The 21663-nt window shown below is 35.1% G+C and overlaps 1 protein-coding gene across 2 annotated transcripts in view; it reads left to right on the forward strand.

Annotated features, from left to right (window-relative positions):
- The window catches only part of CDK17 (cyclin dependent kinase 17), a 90762-nt gene that overhangs the window by 38935 nt on the left and 30164 nt on the right, over positions 1-21663 (forward strand). The window contains exons 3-5 of one of the 2 annotated variants that reach the window (XM_033056996.2): positions 2267-2305; positions 10919-11083; positions 17176-17309. In XM_033056996.2, coding sequence (XP_032912887.1) covers positions 2267-2305; positions 10919-11083; positions 17176-17309 — 338 coding nt within the window. The remainder of the gene's footprint in view (positions 1-2266; positions 2306-10918; positions 11084-17175; positions 17310-21663) is intronic. The other variant, XM_033056997.2, reaches the window with a different exon arrangement.

Here is a 21663-nt window from a genome sequence, read left to right on the forward strand (position 1 = left end):
ATCACAGCGATAAAAAGCTTCCACTAACTGTAAATATCCAGCTGAGATACATGAGAGGATGTGGTCTCTTCAAGAGTATTTTATAAAGTGATAGTTGCATTAAGATCTTGAAAGTGCATCCTTTACTATGATGGTGCTGATCTCAGGAGGCAGGAGTAACCGTCTCCTTAGTTCTGCTTTTAAGAATAAACAGCTCCTTTACCCTGTGGAACAGAGAAACAAATGGGCCCATTTAACAGGCTTTGAATCTGTTCCTAAAGAAACTTAAAAAGATCTGTCTAGTAATTCAAAGGCATGCCAGTATATTAATCTACAGAGAATCAAAGTCAGGGATACAAATAATCTTCAGAAAGTGGTTCTTCATATGTGCTTTTTTTTTCAAACATTAAATCATGAACTTGAGAAAAAAGAGTTGAAGGGCATTGAAACTCTGGTTTTCAGGTCAGAAGGCAAGACTAGATCTTGAACGCTGAAGGCCTTTACATCAGAATTTAATTCCATCGTTATTGTCCAATTATTTTGTTTCAACTTTTTCTTTCTAGCAAATCGTTCATCTTGTCTCCTGTCATTCCATGCCAATGGCTGTGTTCCCTGAGGGTTATAATTTTATACATGCTAGTTTTTTTTCTTCCTGGGAAACAGTTGTGTTACTGGGTTATAGAGATTGTAGAGACTGTGTCCCACAGAAAGCCACATCTGTGCTGACCTAGAATCCAGACTCACCTCCATCTGATTTATATCCTGTGAAATACTTGCATATATAAAAATATATACATATAAATATATATAAATATATATAAATATATATAAATATATATAAATATATATGTATATCCTGTAAAAATCTTTATTATAAGTTGCAGTTCAGTACCGCCATTCCAGATGTAGATGTAGATCACTTTGCACAGTATTAGGGACCTTTCCTTGTGATCACCTTTTTGCAATAACCTGTGTTGTTCAGCCCACTGCCAAATGTTTCTTTTCCCACAACGATTGCCTGTGATTTCAAGTTAACTGCAGCTCCCATCCAGAGGCCCACCTTGTCATTAGCTCCAGCTTTGAGTGGGTTGTTTCAAGATTCAAAGAGCAGTACTCCTAATGTAGAACAAATTGTCCCATTTGTAGTTCACGGACATAAAAATAGATCCATAACTTCTGATTTCTTTGCAGTGCATTGTTACCACTGAATCAGCTACCCTTTTGTATGCAGTCTCATTTAATACACAGCCTCCTTCATCGTGTGATGTCAGTACAATCTCAGTATGCATCACTCATCCATGAGCAGCAAAATGGGATTAGCAGGGATCAACCCATATTGTTCAATGCAGTAGCACAGAGCTGTTGCACTGAATATAGGATAACCATTGCATTTGGGCTTTTTGGAACACCATCAAATTATTTAGTGACCAGAAATCTCAGAAACCTATATATAATTAAATTTTTCTTCCAAATTATGTTCATCATAATTGGCTTCTGGGTGAGGAAGTGCTGCCAAATCAGGTCAAAAGCCATAAAAATAGAGGGACCAGTGAAATAATATATGTGAAGCCTTATGAACTGTGGACTGTGTGAAATATACTTTGGGCTAGTCTTTTATCCAAGGACTGAAGCTTTTCATGGTCTCTGATGTTTCAACATATAAAACCAATTAGGTGGATTTGTTGTTTGTTTTTAATTTGTCCTGCTAACAATGTGCTGGCTTGCTTTTTAAATTCTAGATTTTACCTTTATGTTTGTATTTAGATTAATATTAAAAATACTGAACAGTAATTTGTAGGAGCTGACAAATAAATTTGCCCCTGAAATTTTTCTTTGGCAATGACACACTAATGGAATTTGGCTAGGAGTAACATCCAAATCATGCATATTTAAAGCCTAATTAAGTGTAAAATTTATGCAAATACTTCAAGTACATATGATCTCTAATGAAAGCAAAAAATGTGGCTGTATTGTCTAATACTATGAAATGCATTATCACAAACTCCAAGCATGCTTTTAAGAAAAATTGCAAGATGCATTCCAAAATACATCCACAGCTTTTGCATTAATTTATAAATAACTTGGAAAGCATTCTATTTTGTTGGGTTTTTTTGATACAGATAAATACACATGTGCATAATAAACCAAAAAAGGTGAAGTTCTGATAGAAATGGCTGCATGAATTTGTAAAATAATGCTTATCTCCATTTGGTCTCTTTTAGCTCAGTGATGCGATCATAGGATCCAGTCTCATGAACACTTGCATAATTTTTTTGTAATTTTACAGGTGTGAGTAATAATGGAAGGATCAGCTACGGTAAAGTGCGTAAGTGTTTTTTAGGTTTAAGGCATTAATGACTAGTTAATACTCTGATAAGAGGGATGAATGTAAAAATTAACACATTGCGATACTGTCTCAGAACATCCAAATGCCTTTGTAGTTTTAATCATTTCATGTCATCTTCAACAGAGCTGAGAAATTCCCATTCCATCTGCTATGTATAATTCCTTGAGTGTGGAAGGAAAACAGTGTGTTGCAACATATTTTCAAGACAGAGTTCTTGAATTGAAAATATGAGCACAGAAATGCTTACTGGTAATAAATTGGTAAAATTTCTCTGCTGATGTTGGAGGAAAGTATCAGTATGAAGATATGGGCGGGTAAGGGGAGAAGAAATCCCTAGAATTGCTACAGCTCATTGTAGAGCTACAGATTTCTGTGAGTAATTGGTAGTTGTCACAGCTGAACTGTGATCCTTGTACTGATCCTTGTACTGTCCCTTACTCTGTACTGGCAATGTTTTTATTATAGTGTATGTGTACTGTTCTGTGCTGTGGTCTTCATCCATTACTGTTCAGTATGGTTTCTCCATCCCACGTTCGCTGCACAGCATAGTGTTCTTTCTTCCCTTCTGTTTTAATTTGCTTCTTCCCACAAAACGTAGAGGCTCTGTTCATATGTGGAAGTGCTTATAAAGTGAAATGAGCATGAAAACTCAGTGCCTGAAAGCATGCTGCGGAGACCTGTAGTCTTGGAGGGCTGTGTGGGGGCTTTGTCCACTTTTAAGTGTTTTCCTTAGAAGCTGAATACAAGTTTGGCAGCAAGCATAATGCTGAGATGCAGAAGTGAACTCTAAATACAGCAGATTTCTGTTTAGTGTAGGCTCGCTGATGAGTATGCAGAGATTTTTTTCTCAAATGGTATTCAGGTGGAGTCGTTAAGTACAGAAAAGTAAAACAGGCATAACTGGCCAACTTTCAGTTTCTGAAAGTAGGGCAAAAAGGAGCAGCCAGATCCTCTGTTCTCTGATTTGGTTGGCAGTGTGGTCTCACAGATGTTTGCAGTGGGAGTTGTGTGTGTGAATGCAAGGATAGAGGCCAGGAATGCTTGTATCTTGGCTGTGGTATTGACTCGCATTGAATTAAATTGTAGCTGAAATGTTTTTCTGTAGTGTGATGCCTTTTGCAGTTACAGTTTTAAACTAATGGTGTGTTATGCTTATATAATTTGAGGTACAGAACTACCATGCCTGTGTACAGGTACAGGTTCTGATGACCAAAAGTATTATCTGAGTATTATCTTCTAAGCAGTATGAAATATATAAATCTTGAAGGCGGGACTTTGGTTTTGAATATATTTCTCTTGGTTGTGATCTTTATTGTTTTAATACCCAGACTGAAGGCAAAATCTCACTCTGTGTGAAGTCAATTTTGAAAGGTTTTTTTATAGTGTTTAGATGTCATAGATGTTTTGATGTCATTCTTTGCCTTGTGTATTTGTTTTTGTGCATTGTTTCTGCAGTTTAAACAGAAAAATTTCTGTCCTTTCTGTCCTAAATTTAAAAAAAAGCTTTATAGGATGTTACAGTGCTGTTTTAATAATTGAGGTACTTAATTTCTCTGAGGAATTTGACAACTGTGTTTCTTCTTCAGGGTTATATTAGCATATGTTTTCAAATGTTCTACCAATATTTTTGCCTTGTGTTGTGCAGGTGAAGAACATTTGTTCTGGAATAACTACTGTACTCAAATGGATTAATTTGAGCAATGGGAGCAATCCCTTGAAGTTTTGCCAATTTCTCAAAATTGTAGTATTCAATAGTTTGAAAATTTAATCTAAATATTTTATGAAAAATACTGGAAATTTAAATGGTATTGAGTGGTTGCTCTGTTTTTAGAGTGACTTAATGTTTTCCTGGGTATCACATAACAGAATCCAAGGAAACAACCCCATAAAATAATCTATAAATACACAGTATTTTGTAGTGTTCTTCATCCACCTCCTGCCAAGTACATATATAGCAAGCATTTTGCTACTTTAGGTTATTTAAATGTATCTTCTATGGAAGCTGTCACCTGCAATCAACTAATTTTACTGAGTAGGTCTGACTGCCTTACAGCATGTAATTAAATATTATACAGTGCAGCATGCCAATTCTATAACACCAGAAATTCACCTGCTTACATTATAGATTTTTCTGAAGAAATAAAGGGCTTCTTGACAACAGCTTCTTCAGCAGTTTGTTTAAAATATTTTATATTTCACGTCCAAAAAAATCAGGTTTTGTTATGTGAAAACTGAATGATCGTTAGCAGAGCCTAACATTCAGATTAGGTAAAAGAATGTGCAGTAGATGATGCTGGAATATGAGTAAGTTATATGACAGTGGCACTTGAGAAGCCTACATAAATAGTTTTTACAGGTTCTGATGATGCATTGCAAGCTTCATGAATACAAAGCTGTTCAGAGAATGAATATTTATTTTAAAAAATGTAGATTTTTGACACTTTTCCATTCTCTGTCAAATTAGAAATGATAAAAAAAACCTTGGAAGTTTTCTGGAACAAGGATGAGGTCAAGGTGGTGGAAAAGAAACTACATTGAGTCCTGTCCTAGAAAATCCAGTAGTGGGTTCTTGAGACATTTAATGAGATTTTTTTACACTTGAGCCAGTCCAAAGTCATGTTGCAACTAAAAGTATCAGGTGAGGTTCAGCCTCCATCCTTCTACCAGCAGCTGTGCTGTGTATACCCCATAGTGATCTAGTTCAAAAACTTAATCAAAATTACATTTCTTTTTTGTTGGGGGCTGAGGGAAAGAACCTTGAGCCACATTTTTGCTAGAAGCATCGCATTGTGGCAGGCACAAAGATTCATCCTTACTTGGAATATGGAACATGCCTGGATTCAATCCCCATTCTATACCCAAATCAGTAATCATAAATGCTAAGTCTCCAATATCTCTTAGTTTGATTAGAAAATCTCCACATGTGTATTTTAACTTTATTTATATGAATTTAAAATACATATTTATATGGTTTGCATGTCCAGAATGGATAGTGTGAAATCAAGCATTGTTTTGCAGATATACTCAGCTCTGTCAGAGATGTTTAAAGGAAAATGTCACCTTGTATGACTGGTGATTTAATTCTTCATTAAAGCTAGTTGAAGAAAATACCACTGCAAAATTTAGACAGTGAAATCTGAAAAACATCTTGGTCTCTGTCACATAATAGAGATACTCATGGGACATTAAAAAAAAAGAAAAAGTTGAGTATGTGATAATATATATTCATAAGAAGTGTTTTCAAATGCATTTACATTCCTAATGAAAACACTTTGTTTCTTTAATCCACCAACCGACTGACATGTGACAGTATGTCAGTTGCTGAGGCTTTGCAAAGAAATGCTAGGCAATTCTGCAGGTTCTCTGGAGCTCAGCTTAAGTAAATCCAGTTAAGTAAATCCAGCACAGGAAAGAAAGTGGTAGTGTGGATCTTTCTTATCATAGATGGATGGGGAAAAGATAAATTGTGGATTAATTGAAAAAAATACTTAACTCGGGAGTAATTTCAGGTCAAGGTTTGTGGTTAATTTAAATTGCAATTAGGAGGAAGAGGAGGTATCTTGGTAAAATTGTTGGGTTTAGTGAATTCCTTGGACAGGTTACTTAGTTGTATACACTGCTGTTCTACTTGACTGTGGTAGTTTTCATAATTATGAAGTAAAAAAAATCAGTTCCACTTACATTCAAATATATATGCCACTTCACTACTCAAATGAATTTTCATTCTGGTTTTGTATGTCTGTTAGCATTGGTGCCTGCATTATTTTGAACTTAGCAAAGCAGTGGTACCTTACTGGGTACGATGTTTTCTTAAAATATGTGTGTGTATTCCAAAATATTTCATGATCTAGCAACTGTTAAACCTTTATTAAGCCGGCTGATTGTATTTTGAACAGTGTTTTCCTCGAATGGTACTGTTGTATTTATTTTGGGTTATGCCAGTAGTAACAGAAGTTTGAATGACAGAATATGAGAAGTACAATAAAATCATCCAAATTACATGAAGGGTTAGCTCAGTACTTGCCAAACTTGAACATCGAGTAATGCAACTGTGCTGCTCAATGCTTTGCTCAATTTTAAACCTTGCTGAAGGTGCACACTAAAGCAAGATAACATGGACGTGGCATTTAAAAAAAGGGGTGTACATTTTTATAGATCAAAAACTAATGTGTGTATGTAGATACACTTTTTAAAGGATGTCTATTGCAAGAATTGTTCAGGGGCAATGAAAAGAAAACTCTGGTCATCTTGTACATCAGTATAATATATATAAATATTCTCATTGAGAATGTTTTTTAACTTTTTTCACACTTAAAGTCTAGATTTGCATGATAGCTTAGCAAGCTGCCTAAGAAATGAAAGGGTTGAAATGGTATTCCTTGAAAGATGAGTCCAAGATTACATGATGATGTAGCCAAAATAAGAAGAGAATATAATAACAACTGATGAAATACAATTTAAAAAGAACCACTGAGAATCTCTGTTTCAGCTTGTTTTCCATATCAGTTTGTTTTATCAGTTTGGAGTTAAAGATTATAGAATAGGGTGAGGAAGGAGAGCTGGAGATAAATGGGTTATAAGACCCTTTATTGGATGGTTGTGCCAGTGACAGCCAGCACAAGTGAAATGCCCAGGTTCTGCAGAAGTCTTGTGCTGTAAGGACAGCTGGAGCTCTGCCTGTCTGTGCTGAATGATAGTTGAGGACAAGTCCAGGATTAGAGCCCAAAGTACAGCATCATTTCCCCAGTGTCCTGTATCAGTTTCTAGCTCAGAGACTACTGAACTAGGCAAGTCTCTGTGTGGTTATTAACCCTGAGCAGATTGCTTGTACTGTCTCCCCTTGAGTCTTGCAAGTTTGGTTAGTTTTAGCATCCTGTGGCGGGGAGTTTGCACAGAAGAATCATTTTGAGTGCAGTATGCAACCTGCTGTGGCTGGCTTTTTCACTCTTATGCTGAAGGAGGTGGTGGATGCAGCAGATTCCCAGGTGCTCTGTTCAGGCCTTCACTGTGTGTGTGGGTTGTATCATGCTTCTGCTGTTGTAATCTAGATGAGAGAGGAAGTCCAGATTTGTACATGATCTCAGAATGCAGTAGATCCACACACTTAGGCAGTGAATTTTTTGGTGTTTTTTTACTCATCTTTTAATTTCCATTATTCATTTTGCCTGTAGCTGAATATTAAACCAACAGCAGCATGTGGTTGCTGACTTCTATTTACCAAGTATAGTGACACTAAAGTAAGGGATGGTTGTAAGTTTCATATAGGGGAAACAGTTTTTTAAAGATAAATCAAACCTATAATCACAGAAATAAAATTATAAGAAGCAATTTTATAGACATATGTAGTAAAGGCATTTAACTTTTACAGTTTAGATGCATTTTATTCAAGGCCAGACAGTTGACTAAACTCGCACCTCATAGCTACAATGTTGTGCTTTAAATATGGTGATTGAATGTATTAATAATTCTGGAAAAAATTAACTGAATTAAATGAAATTGTAACTTCAAAAGTAGTACTTGTGAGACTCTGGAGAGAGAGAGTTAAGTAGTTTTTTTCAGAAGCACTTTATTTTACTCTTGTATCTCATAAATGCATGAAAACTGTAATAAACAGTCTTGTAAATTAATTTCCAGCAAGAGTTTGCTTGATCATATTCAGAATTTGTTCCAGCTCTTGGCTGTAACTGTCACATTTGCAGGGAGGAGGTAACATAATGCAGAATTCATGCAACCGTTTCTTTAGAAGCTCCTAGCATACAGCAATGCACACTGAATTGTTTATAACAAATACACTTTCCAAAATGTAAGCCTATGTGTTGTTCCATCATATGGCATACAATCCCTCCTTTTTGTAAATTAACTTGTATCAGGATTTTAAATGTCCGTTTATAAACAAGTAGTATTAATACTTGTCTTTGTCACAAATACAGTGTCATGTGAGTAACCTTCTCTTCATTGTCTGCCAGTAGTTGTGCCTGTCCTACTACATGACCTAAATTATTGTTGCAAAATTTTATAATGGGCTCCACAATTTAGTACAATACTTAGGACAGTGAAGGAAGGTAATAGTTGCCTATGATGACAAAAGTTATTTCTGTATAATTGGATCTTATAATATCAGCCATTTATCTTTCATTTTTATATAAATTTACTTATTAATGTGATCTGCATTTATCCTTATATTTGAGCTGATATGTTAGGATATTTTAGAAATTTTGTTTTAAACTGTGATGCATCCAAATATACCAGCACCATGAGGAAAACAGATTTTTTTAATAGTCACCTCTGTGCATCCCACTGTCATGTTAGTAATGAATGTAAAACTCAGTCTCTACATAGACATTCAGTGTGTTCATAAATTCTGGTCTCTTACATACTGCACAGTTCGTGAAGGTAGGTTGCTTTTAGCATGAGTAGACAAAAACCATAACATACAAGGTATTATTTATTTGTTCAGTACTGCATGTAAACTCAGTGTGAGGTGTTTATGCTGGAAACTTAATCAAATTCAAATTAGCAAGAAAGTTGGAAAGTAGAAATCAGATGTTAACTTAACCAAAGCAGTAGTTGTACTGACTGTGAACCTGTGTCCTGTCACATGGAAGTAGTAATAGATTCTGTTAAAAATTGATGAGGAATTTGCTGCCTGCTGCCCTGGAATAAATCTGCTGTTAAAGGCATGTGACAAGGAAGTTGGTACCACTCTTAAGTCACAAGGGTGATGCAGAGTATTAGAACAGAAATAAGCATTTGGGACAGAGATATGCGGAGGTTTGAAGACCCTGGTCATACTTTACAAATATATAAACACAGGTATGGCGTATTTTTCCTCATGTTCATCCACTCCGACACTGTGTTTATGAAGGATGCTAATGAAAGGATGCAGGCAGGTTTGTAACAGTGCTGACATGTCCTTTATGTTTTTGGCCTGCAGCATGTTTGTTTTTTATTTTCCCAGGGCTTTTTTTTCCCCTGCAGCAGCTGAATTAATGTTTTTTTGGTTTTTTTGTCTCACTGTGTTACTTATGTTTATATGCAAAAATTCCTTGCATAATTATTTATTAAGGTTATTGACCTGTCCTTGGGTAATTCTGTCTGTGTAGTTCTGTCTCTGCTTCAGACTAATCATAATAACGTATCTAGAAGGTTTTTGTGTATGTGGGGAAGGAGGGTGTTCCCTTCAGGATCCTGTTTTCCTTAGGTTATTAGGCATTTATTGCTGTTCCTTTGCTTCTCCATTGAAATTCTGCTTTCCATAAAATAAGTTCTCCTAGCTAGATTATTCTTACTGCCTTTTTTTGGAAGGGAAAGCAAGATTTTGGGATCCCTGCATATGGGTATATAAGGTGGAGTGATGAAATAGCATCCCAGACTGCTCCCTGTCCCAGGAGGCATAAGTTCTGAGCATACCCTGGGAGCAGTGGCTCCAGTGGGTGCTGCTCCATTCAGTAGCACTCACACCGTGGTTGCTCAGTGCATGGCTGCTGCCTTTTCTGTCTTCTGAATAATGACTGTAATGTTAGTAAGAATCAAATAATGGAAAAATAAAACTACTTGAATCGCAACTGTTCTTTGGGCATAGCTTCTGTTCTTTTTCCTAGTATAGGGAGAGTGTTTGCATGTAGCTGCCAGATGACTCTGATCTCATTTTCTGAAGTGAGAGTTTTTTGTCTTTATTTTCTTGTATGAATGACTTCATTGGTGGTTCTGCTAAGTCGACTGTTGTGACAGTCAATGCAAGTGGACAACTGTTCTACTTCTTGTGGGGGTAAAAAAAAACCTTCACGTTTTCAGAGTTAGCCTGCTTCTGGGGCCATGTCTATCCTTGAGGGCTAGTCCATGTGTAAAGAGTCAGGTTGCTGAGGGAACATGAATTCCAAACCTAAATTCTGCTCACATTTGTAAATAAGATTTAAAAATTTCTAATGTTTCATTCTTTTAGAAAGTGCTTATCAATGATAGTAACTTTAAAAAAAAAATCTCTGTGAACCATCTGAAACATAATCCAGTCAAAAGCCAAAATAAAAAATTGAATACTTAATTTTTCTGATATCCTGTAAGTTAATAACTTTAATTATGGCATGACAGCTCTGGGAGGTATAGACAGGTATGGTTACTTCTAAAGACCTCCAACAGGAAGGCTTTGGTACTAGTGATCCACAAGAATTTTGAGGGGGAGAATATTTTCAAAGGCTTATAGTTGAACTTGCTCATCACAGTTACCTAACAGCACTCCTGTTTAAAACTAAAGACGAAACATTGTGCAGTAAGACAGAAGAAAATAATTCTTCTGGTTTTATTGATGTTCTAAGACTGTATATTCAGGGTATTTACTTACTCAACTGCAGAGTGACAGGATTTAGTAAAATTAAATTTGGGTGACACTTAATGCCGTGTTTTGTACTTGTTTGTTAATAGAGAAATGCCCGTAGTGTGGTGGTCTGCTGTTAGCATGAAAGATAATTTTACCAGATTGGTGGTTTCCTGTTTACTAACTCTTTTTTTTTTCTTTCTTTTTTTTTTTCTTCTGGCATGTTGCTGACAATCCTCCTTGCTTGTGGCAATGAATATTTTGATCCTTGTGAACTGTAGAGCCTATTGTGAAGAATGGCAGGCCTCCAACGTCTCACAGCATGCACTCATTTCTCCACCAGTACACGGGATCTTTCAAGAAGCCCCCTTTACGGAGACCACACAGCGTCATAGGTGGCAGCCTCGGCTCTTTCATGGCAATGCCCAGAAATGGGAGCAGATTAGGTAATTTTCCACATTGTTTGTTTCAGTTAATTCTTCTGTGAAAAATAATGTTAGTATTGATTTGTTGCAAGAGGTACAGATACTCTAATGCTTTAATAAATCTCTGAGTATGCAGTAATTTTTTCTGGAGTTCAAGAAATTTGTTCTTAAGGCACTGAATGTGTCTTCAGATTTTCACAAAGAAAGCAATTAGAAGAACACATAGAAATCACCTATGAATTTTTTACAAGTTTAAAAGTTACAAAAATAACAAAATATTTTTTCTTAAATACTTTGCAAGGAGCAAGAAGTACAATGAATATAATACGAAAAAACAGAGGATAATCATCTTATATGTGGAATTTTAAAGAACTTCTGTATTACTTCTCATTATTATAGAGAAAAAGGTTTTTTCAGTGACAAATTAAGGCCACTCAACTATAATTATCTTTTTGTTTTGGTCCTGAGAAATATTTGTGCTTCTGTGAAACAAGTAAGTTGCGAAATATTTTTTCTTCTTCAAGTAATTTGTCATGTTGCTGCCTCCAGTCACCATTACTGTTTTATCCTGCTTTTATGTTAAATTATGCTTAATTAAATGATACTAGAAAATGAGAACAAGTCACAGGCTTAATTAGAGTTTTATTATTTTTTCAATATTCTGCCCTCCTTTAGAAGTGTGATAAATTGATCTTCAAGATTAAGCTATGAATCTTCAAGATAGTAGTCAAACCACTTATATCCTCATCTGCTGTAATACCACTCATCATGTTCAAAAACATGCCTTTTTACTGCTTCAGTTACCATTCCAACTGAAAAAAGAGGTATATCCTTTTGAATTTACTTGAGCAGCTGTTGCTATCACACAAGAAAACAGGTTTTAGTGTGCACAGTTTGACTACTATATCAATTTCTTATTTCACTCAAGTCCTGTGTACACAGTATTTGCTTTTTCATTTTTGCCAAACCAAGCTTTAGTTAAGTTGCCAAGAATATAAGAGAAGGAGAGAGTTTAAAAAAAAATTAAAATCGTGTAGTCAGAGAAATCTGTGTTTATCTGAATATGTAGTCTTTATATATTATTTGTCAAACTAGATATATGTAAACTAAGTACAGGAGTAGCAAAGATGTTTTTTGGTACAGAGATACCTGTACTCTTTTATTTGTGTGTTACCTTTAACAACAATTTATAATTTTTTTTAATTAGTGTGGAATTACAGAGTAATGTACTTACAGAGTGTATCATGGAATCACAGAATGGTTTGGGTTGGAAGGGACCTCAAAGATCTAGTTCCAACCTCTCTGCCATGGGCAGGGACACCTTCCACTGGGCCTGGTTGCTCTGTATGTTTATGTTAAACACCTCTTTTTGCTTTGGATGTGATAATGCCTTTCTTAAAACTCCTTATTTGATGGAAATACAAGCTACTTGTGCCTGTTATCTAGAGGTAAAAAATAGGAGTACAAGTATGTGCACTCATTATTCCTCTTTCTGCTTCTTTTTCACGTCTTTCTTTCTTTTATTCCTGCCATATGAGAATGGTGATTACTCATCAGGAAGCTGAGGTTTTCCCTGTTGGGATAATGACATCAGAAACAAAATAGTCAAATATGCTGCACTGCATGAGACTTCCCTTTGCTTTTTTCATCCACCCTCTTTTCTTTACAGTTTTTCCTCTATTTCATAGGCGGAAAAGTGGTATCAGAAAGATATCCTTGAAATACCACAAAAGCGTGGCAGGTAAAGGATGCTTTTTTCATTGAAGAAAACCAGATTAAATTGAGACCTGCCACAAGTGCGTCTTCATGCTGCCTGTGTTTGAATGAAGCTATCGCTATAAAAATTGATTGAGAAACCCTGGAGGGTTTGGAGTTTCATTTGCTTTTTGAGCATTGAACTTGAGTTTCTGCAGTTCTGATAATGTGTAAAATCCCAAAATATTTTAAAAATAATTTCTGCTTGGAAAGTCTCTGTTAGCTTTATGTTTTGTAAAATGCTGTGTAAGGGAAAAGTTTTTGAGCAGTGCCTTTTTAAAAATTTCCTAATAATTTTTAAATTTAATATTCAGTTACCAGGATGATTTTAAATAACAGAGGTGATTCCCAGACCAGATTGTGAAACTACTGAATGAGGGTTTAGCTGATAGATTTTATTTTTTTTAGTTCACTTGTATCTGTACAGCTTGTACAGTCTTGTACCTCTGGAAGTATTTAGCTGCAGCAGTCCATGATGAAGCCAGAGATAATAAACCTGACCCAGATGAGTGCAGAACAAATCAGATTGTCTTTGTTCCATATTTATATTAATGTCACCTCTGGGGAGGCTCCTGGAATGTGCAGAGCTAACTGGAGCTGGCCCTGCCGGTGAACTGCAGTGACAACCAGGAGAGAGTTAATCCTTGCTTTTGCCAGTTGTGTTGATACATTTATGGAGAAAGTTTTGTTTCATTGCTATAAATAATATTTGAAAGGAATAGTGTTTCCATACACCTTTCATAGTTCAGTAACGGTAATTTCTCACTATGGCTTTCCTCAATTTGAGTTATATTATAATTGAAATTAATCATACAATGTAACCACTTCATAAAAAGTAAGCTTTGGAAAAGTGCACCTTGGAAGAAATCCCTAATGCAAGTCACATGATTTTTTTTGGTAATAATTTGAAGTAAGGTGGAAAGATCTGAATTCTGACTCAGTACTAATTAGTGACTTTGATTATGGCTCTCTTGGCGTTCTCATTTGCTGCACCATAGGTTCCCTGTATTAATTTCTTTTATGGTGCATTCCTCACAGCTGAAATGAGGACAGCCTTTTCCTTTAAATGTACTTCTATAGTTTCCCTGTTGTACTGTAGTGATCTAGCTTTTCATTACATGGCCATTCTGCATATTTAATAAGACGTGTAGAGTGCATTAAAATAAATATCTATGTAAGAGAATAGATTGGTATTGCAGTGAAAGCAATTCAATACGTTATTGAATGATTGAAACCTCTGAAGACCATGCAAGCAAGCTTTCATGCAGGTAAACTTGTCTTTAGAAAGGCTTAGAGAAAGTGAGGAAATATTTGCATGGTTTTCATCATTGTTTATTTAAACATCATTGTGCACCTGTGTAAAAATGATTAAAATGTCTGGTTTAATGCCTTAGTCTAGGGTATATGCCATTAAAATAATGAACATAAGGCTCTACTAATGCCTTTTTAATTGAATCAAATAAAAAGATGCATTTATATCAGATGATAACACAGTCAAGTTATTTTTAAAAAGCTTAAAATTTTGTCTGTTTAGAATATAATTAAAACAGCTGCAAATCCTTGTAGATAGAAGCAGTTGGGTATTTAGCCCATTGGAAATGCATGTGCTTAATGATACATTTTTGGTTGCTCCAACCAGTATCCTGCATAAACCGTCTTGGTTCTGTGTGTGTAGCTTATCCAGACTTACCAGAATTAATCATATCACACTGATATTCAAATTATCATCTTATATAAGTCTGAAATACTGCAAATGGTACAGACCCTCTTTGTCTTCACATTCCTGATTTATAAGGAGCACAATCTCCTTGCAGCTACATTATCTGTCCCAAATATATGGGTCTGTGTTACTAGTTCTTGAGATTGTGCTTAGTTGTGTGTTATTACATAGGTGATCTTAGTAGAAAAACTGTCTTTGTCAACTAGGATGTTCAATGTAGTTCTGAGCACTGCATTTCCAACTGTCTTTTTTTACTAGTAATTTCAGAATACAAATGCTTTTTTGAATTAAATGTGAGAAATGACAGTATCATTCCCATAATCACTTTATTTAAAATATCAGTCTCTCTAAAAAGGAAATTACGTAATTACACCATGGTTTAAAATGCAGTACTACTTTATTTTTGTGAGATTGCTGAGATAACTGTCCCTTGCCTAGCTTCCATAAAGAAACTAGGCTTTGGGTCCCAACCAATGGGCTTGTTCTAACATGAAGATAAATAGATTGGGGAACAATTGTCAGTGACTGCTACACTTTATTTTACTAACAGAATCTCAAGAGCTGTAATTGCTAAATTGGACTACATGAACGCTCAGAAAAGTATTTTAAAATAGAGTTTTTGTTAAAGAACCCATATGCTGAGTGTGCTGTTATACCAGATATAACAGTGCTGGCATAATGGCTTTGCTGCATGTGATGTTTTCAATAATGCTTTTATATTACTAAAATTAATTTTCCAGAGTTTGGTAGAGATTCTTAAAAAGATAGCTGTCAAGTCACTACAGAGAGTAAGACATTTCTTAGGGATTTAGCAAAAGAGAGTCACATTTTTTCTGCTTAACTTCAAAACTAAGGCTGATCTTTAGGAACCACTATCTGAAAATCTTTTCCTGTGATTCAGATTGTCATGCCTTTAGAAGCACGGATGAGTATTTAGCTTGTTTGAAATTGCTTATTATTGAAGATTGCTTATTATATGAGGAGTGCAGGATATATATCTTTTTAAATTTAACCCAAATCTGAGCACGACTTGCAGGGAAAATTCTGATTTGGTGTGGATTTTTAATAGAAATCCAATATAAATATGCATCACTGCTGGAAAATTTGCTTTGTGTATGAAATGCATGCTTTGTTTGTGTTTAATTACATTATTTTGAGTTAAAATATGTGTTGCTAGTAGCTTACAAATTAATCTTTCTTTTTATATCCATTCTATTTTCCATAAAAGGAAATTGTTTGTACTGAGGAAGAATTTGTTCCTTTGAAGTGTGCGTGATTCTATGTGAGCCAAGATAGACAAATATTTTAGAAGATGTGCAGATAACAAAACATTGCCCTAATGGCTTTTTTTTCCGTAGAAAATCCAATATTCTTTCTTGTTGAAGGTGGTGAAACTTGCAGTTTGACTTTTGGTTTTTGTGGGTTAAGTTGCTGTAGTACTTTGTGAATGTTAAATATTTTCAAGTGTGTTGGTGGTGAGATTGAATTAGTCTCTGGGTGTTTTGCTAATATTAGCATGTTTTAGGGATAGAATTCTGAGATTTTTAGTTGCTCGTCAGGTTCTCTTACACCTTGTATAAGATAATGACTACTAACAAGGATCAGTGGGGAAACTGGTGTCTTTTGAAGCACCTACTTTATATGTATAACAATTTAATTTCCACAGTAATTTTGGAGTTCAGGTATTTCAACGTTGATCATGAAGCATTACTCATTGTGAATTTCTTGTACTAATTTCTCATGTGTCCTTTTGCAAATCATTTGGCTCTTAATGTAATAATGACACTGACTTGATTTTCTTTTGTTCACTACAGTGTTTGTCTCCAAAGTCTGAAAAATTCTTTGGTGCTTAAAAGCAGTACTATGTACATATGTATGTGTATATGAAATATACTTAAACTTTTATGTGCGTGAATTTTATGGATTGTTTAAAAATTAGCAATTTCACTTGACATGAAGATCCTGCATCACATAACTCAAGCAGTTAGGTAAATTCCTCCATAAGGTCACGACTTTCACTTAATGGCTCTTAAAAGTCAGGTCTTCTACTAGAATGCACTTGTGTGTTGTGGGCCTTGATTTAGATGGTTATAATACATCCCCTGACTTCACACATGGATGGTGGGGGATTTTATATTTGAAGCTTCTGTATTTGTCATTTCTGAAAACACTGCTATACCTCTTCGTAGAACTTTTAAGCTTTCTGAAGATACTTTCAGGTTACTAGCATCAGTAGTCTGATTTGAAAATGTGAATTATTCTCAGTAATGTTGTCTATCCAAGAGCAGCTAAAAGAGAAGTGGTACAGAGAGATTTTAGGAACTGAAGCTGGGAGAGGGACTTGGCTTTTGGGAATTACTATTGGGATTGGAATGTCTGTCTTTCGTTTTGGAAAACTCAGTTCTACTTCAGTTCAAATAAGTTTGCATAGAATTCCTGTAAAGTAATCCTGTTCATTTTGTTGTTATTACTGAGCCATAAAAAGTATGTATCAAGACTGTCATGGCTCTGTGATGAGTCTTTGACCCTGCTGTGTAACTCAATGCACAGTAATGATTCCATTATTTTCCGTCTTTACAAAGGAGCTGTTTGATGCATTACTGTTTAACTATTTTCAATTATTTGGATTATTTTTAAGATATTGTACATGAAAATTTGAAAATGGGGTCGGATGGGGAAAGTGACCAAGCTTCTGGAACGTCATCTGATGAAGTTCAGTCTCCCACAGGAGTTTGTCTCAGAAACCGGATACACAGACGAATCTCAATGGAGGTAATTCACTTTTCATATAAGGATAATTTTAAATTGTCAAGAGAGTTGGGTGTTGCTTTAATTGTTTGTTGTAACTGGTTGTCTTCTCAATTAACTGTATCCAAACCTTCTGCCATATATTTCATGCAGAGAGCATTATTTTAATACTATTTATATTTGTCTCCATTTGTCACACAGAACAGTGGTTATCTTGCACTGTTTATGAGCTGTTAATTTTGAAAATCTAAATATGTTTTGAAACTTGAATTTTTGGGAGGAATTTCTTAAGTGTAGCATTTGAATTAGCTTTCTGTTGCATTGTGTGCAAGCCACTGAATGTATTCAAGAAGATACATGGTTTAGACATTTTTTACTTAACACTGTTTTCTAGTCTTTGCAAAACTAATGCGACAGCAGCAGCAATGATCCTGACTGCTTCAGCCTTTTCCTCTCTTCCTGTTTTTTTTCATGAACGGAACTTTACAGGATGGTAAACAAAAGGAGGAAAAGTACCTTATGAATAACTGTGCACATAGTTTCCTTTATTTATGAGTCTCATTATGAATACTAGCCACCCTTGTACTTGCTTTGTTGTCATTTCCCTTGGTGAACTAAAACAGAGCACTTCCCTTTTTCTAGAGTGTATAAAAGGTACAGTTATAATGCCTTTGTAACAGAAGCATGTAGAATTTTGCAGTTGCTGCTTTATAGTATACATAACAATAAGCATTGCTGTAAGATTTTCATTTAAGGCCTCATATCAAATACTGGATTGGGAAACTGGTTTGGATAAGTTACAGTAGGGTGTACAGGCCAAAAATTTTTTATTTGTGAGTCATTCTGTTATGTTTGGAATTCCAAGACTCCAAGCATATAGTGCAGATATGATTTCAAAAATTTGTGAATTAGCTGTATTAAATATTTAGATAGTTTCCTGCACGTGGGAGGTTTTGTATTCAAATTCTTAAATTTCTATGTTGTTTGATCTAAGAGCTCTGCTCTCCCACCTTTGCTTGCAGAAGTTTACTTGGGAAAACAAAGGTGGGTTTATTGGTTTATGCAGGATACTTAAATTAGGGATAAAAGTCATTCTGAAAACCTACTTATCAGAATGTATGCTGGAGAAACTAAAAGTCAAGGAAATTATTTAAAAGTATTATTTCCTTTTTCTTCATTGTCTGTTTCTTCTCCATTTTGAAATGCTTATTTAGAACAGGAAAGAATCAAATAAATTAATGATTCATAATGAAATTAACAACTTAAATGGAAATCTGTCAAGTCTTCCAGAGAGGGCTAAGAACCATTAAAGGATTCTCTTTTGTATTGGAATTTGAGAACTCTAAAAGAAATTACTAAGGAACTCAGGAATAGTAAAGGTCAGGAAATTCCTGTGTAATTTTTCAGAAGTTGTTTGTTGGGTTTTTTCCAAATAAAAGCATCTTTTCATTTGCATTTTTAATTTTCAAACAAATTCTAATATTGCTGTTTAAGAGGCTTTGGGAAGCTTTTAGATTTTGTTTATGCAATGCTAATTTTCTCACTTTCCTCCAAATTCCAAATGCTTGCGTCTGACTGTCAAAATTAGCATTATTTCTTCATTGACTTGATCAGTCAGTGAGAAAACAAATTTTTTTGGCATCTATTAATGTATATTCTGTGGGAATAGTAATGTTTCCCTCAAATTACCATAGTATTGATACAGTGACTTTGCCTGTAAGATTCCATGCTGATGTGTGCAGTCTCAGTTCTGAATTTTAAGAACGAGAGATGTTTTTGGTGGACTTAAGTTTGCTTTTTACAAGTACTTTGTAGCAGATTAGGTTAGAGTTGTACCTGTTTGTGTATTCCAGAGGGAGGAAAATACAACAATCTCATAGTTTTGGTTCAAATGCCTTTCTAATGATAATCTTTTCAGTCAACTTTCTCATTTCCTAAGTGAAAAGGCTTTAAGTGATTACATTGTCTGCCTGTCTTTTCCTCCTTCTGTTTATCCCATGGGTCATTTTTGTCAGTTTTGACAGATGGCTAGAAATCTCAGATTCTAATTTCTATTAATTTCTGTGAAAAAAGCTCTGCATAGGGAGACAATTGCTGATGTATTCACTGCTAGTTAAAAACCACAATATCCACCTATCAGTTGAGTTGCAAGATATAAGTCCACAGAAGACCCAGTTTTGCTCATTTTGCTCTTTGTGGAATGGGATCACTTGCTTCCTTGACCTTTGAGGGAGCCAAAGCAAGGTTTCTTTCCTCTTGTAAAGAGTTGTCCTGTATGCCTTGTGGGATTTGTGCCATGGAGCTGGCTGATTCAGTAGTAGCAATGTGGTTATATAAAGAGAAAGAAGCAATCAATATTGTGAAGTAAGATTCTGTAATTTCAGTTTTATTTTGATGGCTGGTGGGGATCTGTTGTCTCTAGACATTAGATAGCCTGAGGACATATTCCCTTTATAGCCATTTAGGATGAGTTATAGCTGTGTGCTATACATCACAAGTTGGAGCAAATTAGTAGATATGTGACAGAATACTTTTGCTGTAGTCTGCTGAAGTCATTAGCCTCAGCTGAAATCCATTGTAGAATGTATTTGATTAAACATACACAATTGGATAAGGTGATAAAGCAATATTCCTTATTCCTCCTCACTAAGATGAATATGCCTGTCAAACTATGGCTGTGTCCTGTTTGACTGTGTTTAGTTTGACCAATATTAGCTTTATTTACAGTGGTTTTGTACATAGTTTCTTGGTTATGTGTGTTTGGTTCTTTCTGCTGAATTGACAGAAGTCCTAATTCATTTTGAAGGTAGCTAATCAGGTAAAGATGAAACCTTGAAACAGTCCTTTTTATTTACAGGAATTTTGTATATATAGCTAAATTTTTTATGCTGAGCTTGAACTTTCTCCAAAATTCTGAAAATTAGCAACACAACCAGGTTTTATTAAGTACTTGGTAAAAAATGCATACTCTACTCAAAGTGCTAATCAGCAAAAAAAAAAAAAAAAAAAAAAAAAAGAAAGAAAAATTGTTATTCCTGACATATTTTGTCCATTAGAATACACATTCTCATTTTTACTGCCCATCCCCACTGCAGTTAAATAATTAATAGCTACAAATAAAATGTTGTCAAAGAGAAGACATATTCTCTGCTGAAGAATATATGAAAGATTCTGTTGGGAAATAAAACTTGATCTTTCTAAAATTTTCATATAGAGAAATACAAAATAGACAGTGGAGAGAGAAATGAAAAACTTATTTGTTGTAGCAGAATCTCCATAGCAATAGAAAGCTGAAATTTCATAACCTTAAATTATCCTGCTTTAGATAGAAAATCATCATACTGAAATGTCACCTAAATATGAAACATTTTAAATATGAAGTGGTGATAGTGCAGTGGGAAAGAATCCTGCTCTGCAGTGAAAAGTCTGCTGGGGTGAAAACTTTCCATTCACGGTAGCAGCCATGGAAATACCAGCTTTCATTCTGTGATATCCACCCCCCACCCCCATTCCCCCATCAGTTATAATTTAGGCCAGCATGACAGGGAGATGATAATGTGGTTGCTTCTGAATTTGACAGCACTGCAGTTGTGGTTTGAGATTGGGGTTTTTTTTTAATGATTGTTCCATTTTATCATGTGCTTAGAAGACAAAGAGAAAATACCAGTCTCATTGTTGCCTAGATAAAGTTTATTCTGCTTGTAATCCACAGGCTACAAATCATCAGTAAAGCAGTTGCTTTTGCTTTTTCTTTCTCCTTCCTTCCACTTGTTCAGACAGGAACCATGCTGACAGTAGGTGTGAGCATCTATTGTGTGAAGAGCTTGGCTTCAAACAGCTGTTAGGTTTTAAATAAAATGTCTTCTATTCATGCTAATATTAATGATTATTTACTAAATCAGTAAAATTGATTCTCACACAAAGCAGATGGATGGAATAATTTTTTCAAGTGTCAGCGATACAGCTTAAGAATGTCTGCATGTATATCTCTATTTTAAGTGCAGGTGCTTTCGTCATGCAATGAGAAACACCGCCAGATAATGGAACTCTAGATTAAAGCATTTTTTTGGTTTTGCTGGAAAAGAAATAAAGCATTACTATAAATAAAGAAGTAATACTTTAATATAAATTTATGTTATAAGCTCTAAGTGTTCAGTGGAGGCCCTGTGCCCATGCACTGGATAGTGAGTGCATCATTAAGAGCTGTGGTGGATAAAAAATAAGAAGAAACGTTCTGTGCAAATTGAAACATCTGTTTCCCTTTCCCAGAAGTCCAAGGTCTGTTAGCTGTCTTAGCATGTGAACTGGCAGAGGGCCATAACCCACTGTTCACCAGCCTGTTTCCCAGATATTTTATCCTGAGAAACAGTTCTTATCC

Source organism: Catharus ustulatus, chromosome 4 (assembly GCF_009819885.2).
Source record: "Catharus ustulatus isolate bCatUst1 chromosome 4, bCatUst1.pri.v2, whole genome shotgun sequence".
Classification (NCBI taxonomy): Eukaryota; Metazoa; Chordata; class Aves; order Passeriformes; family Turdidae; genus Catharus; species Catharus ustulatus.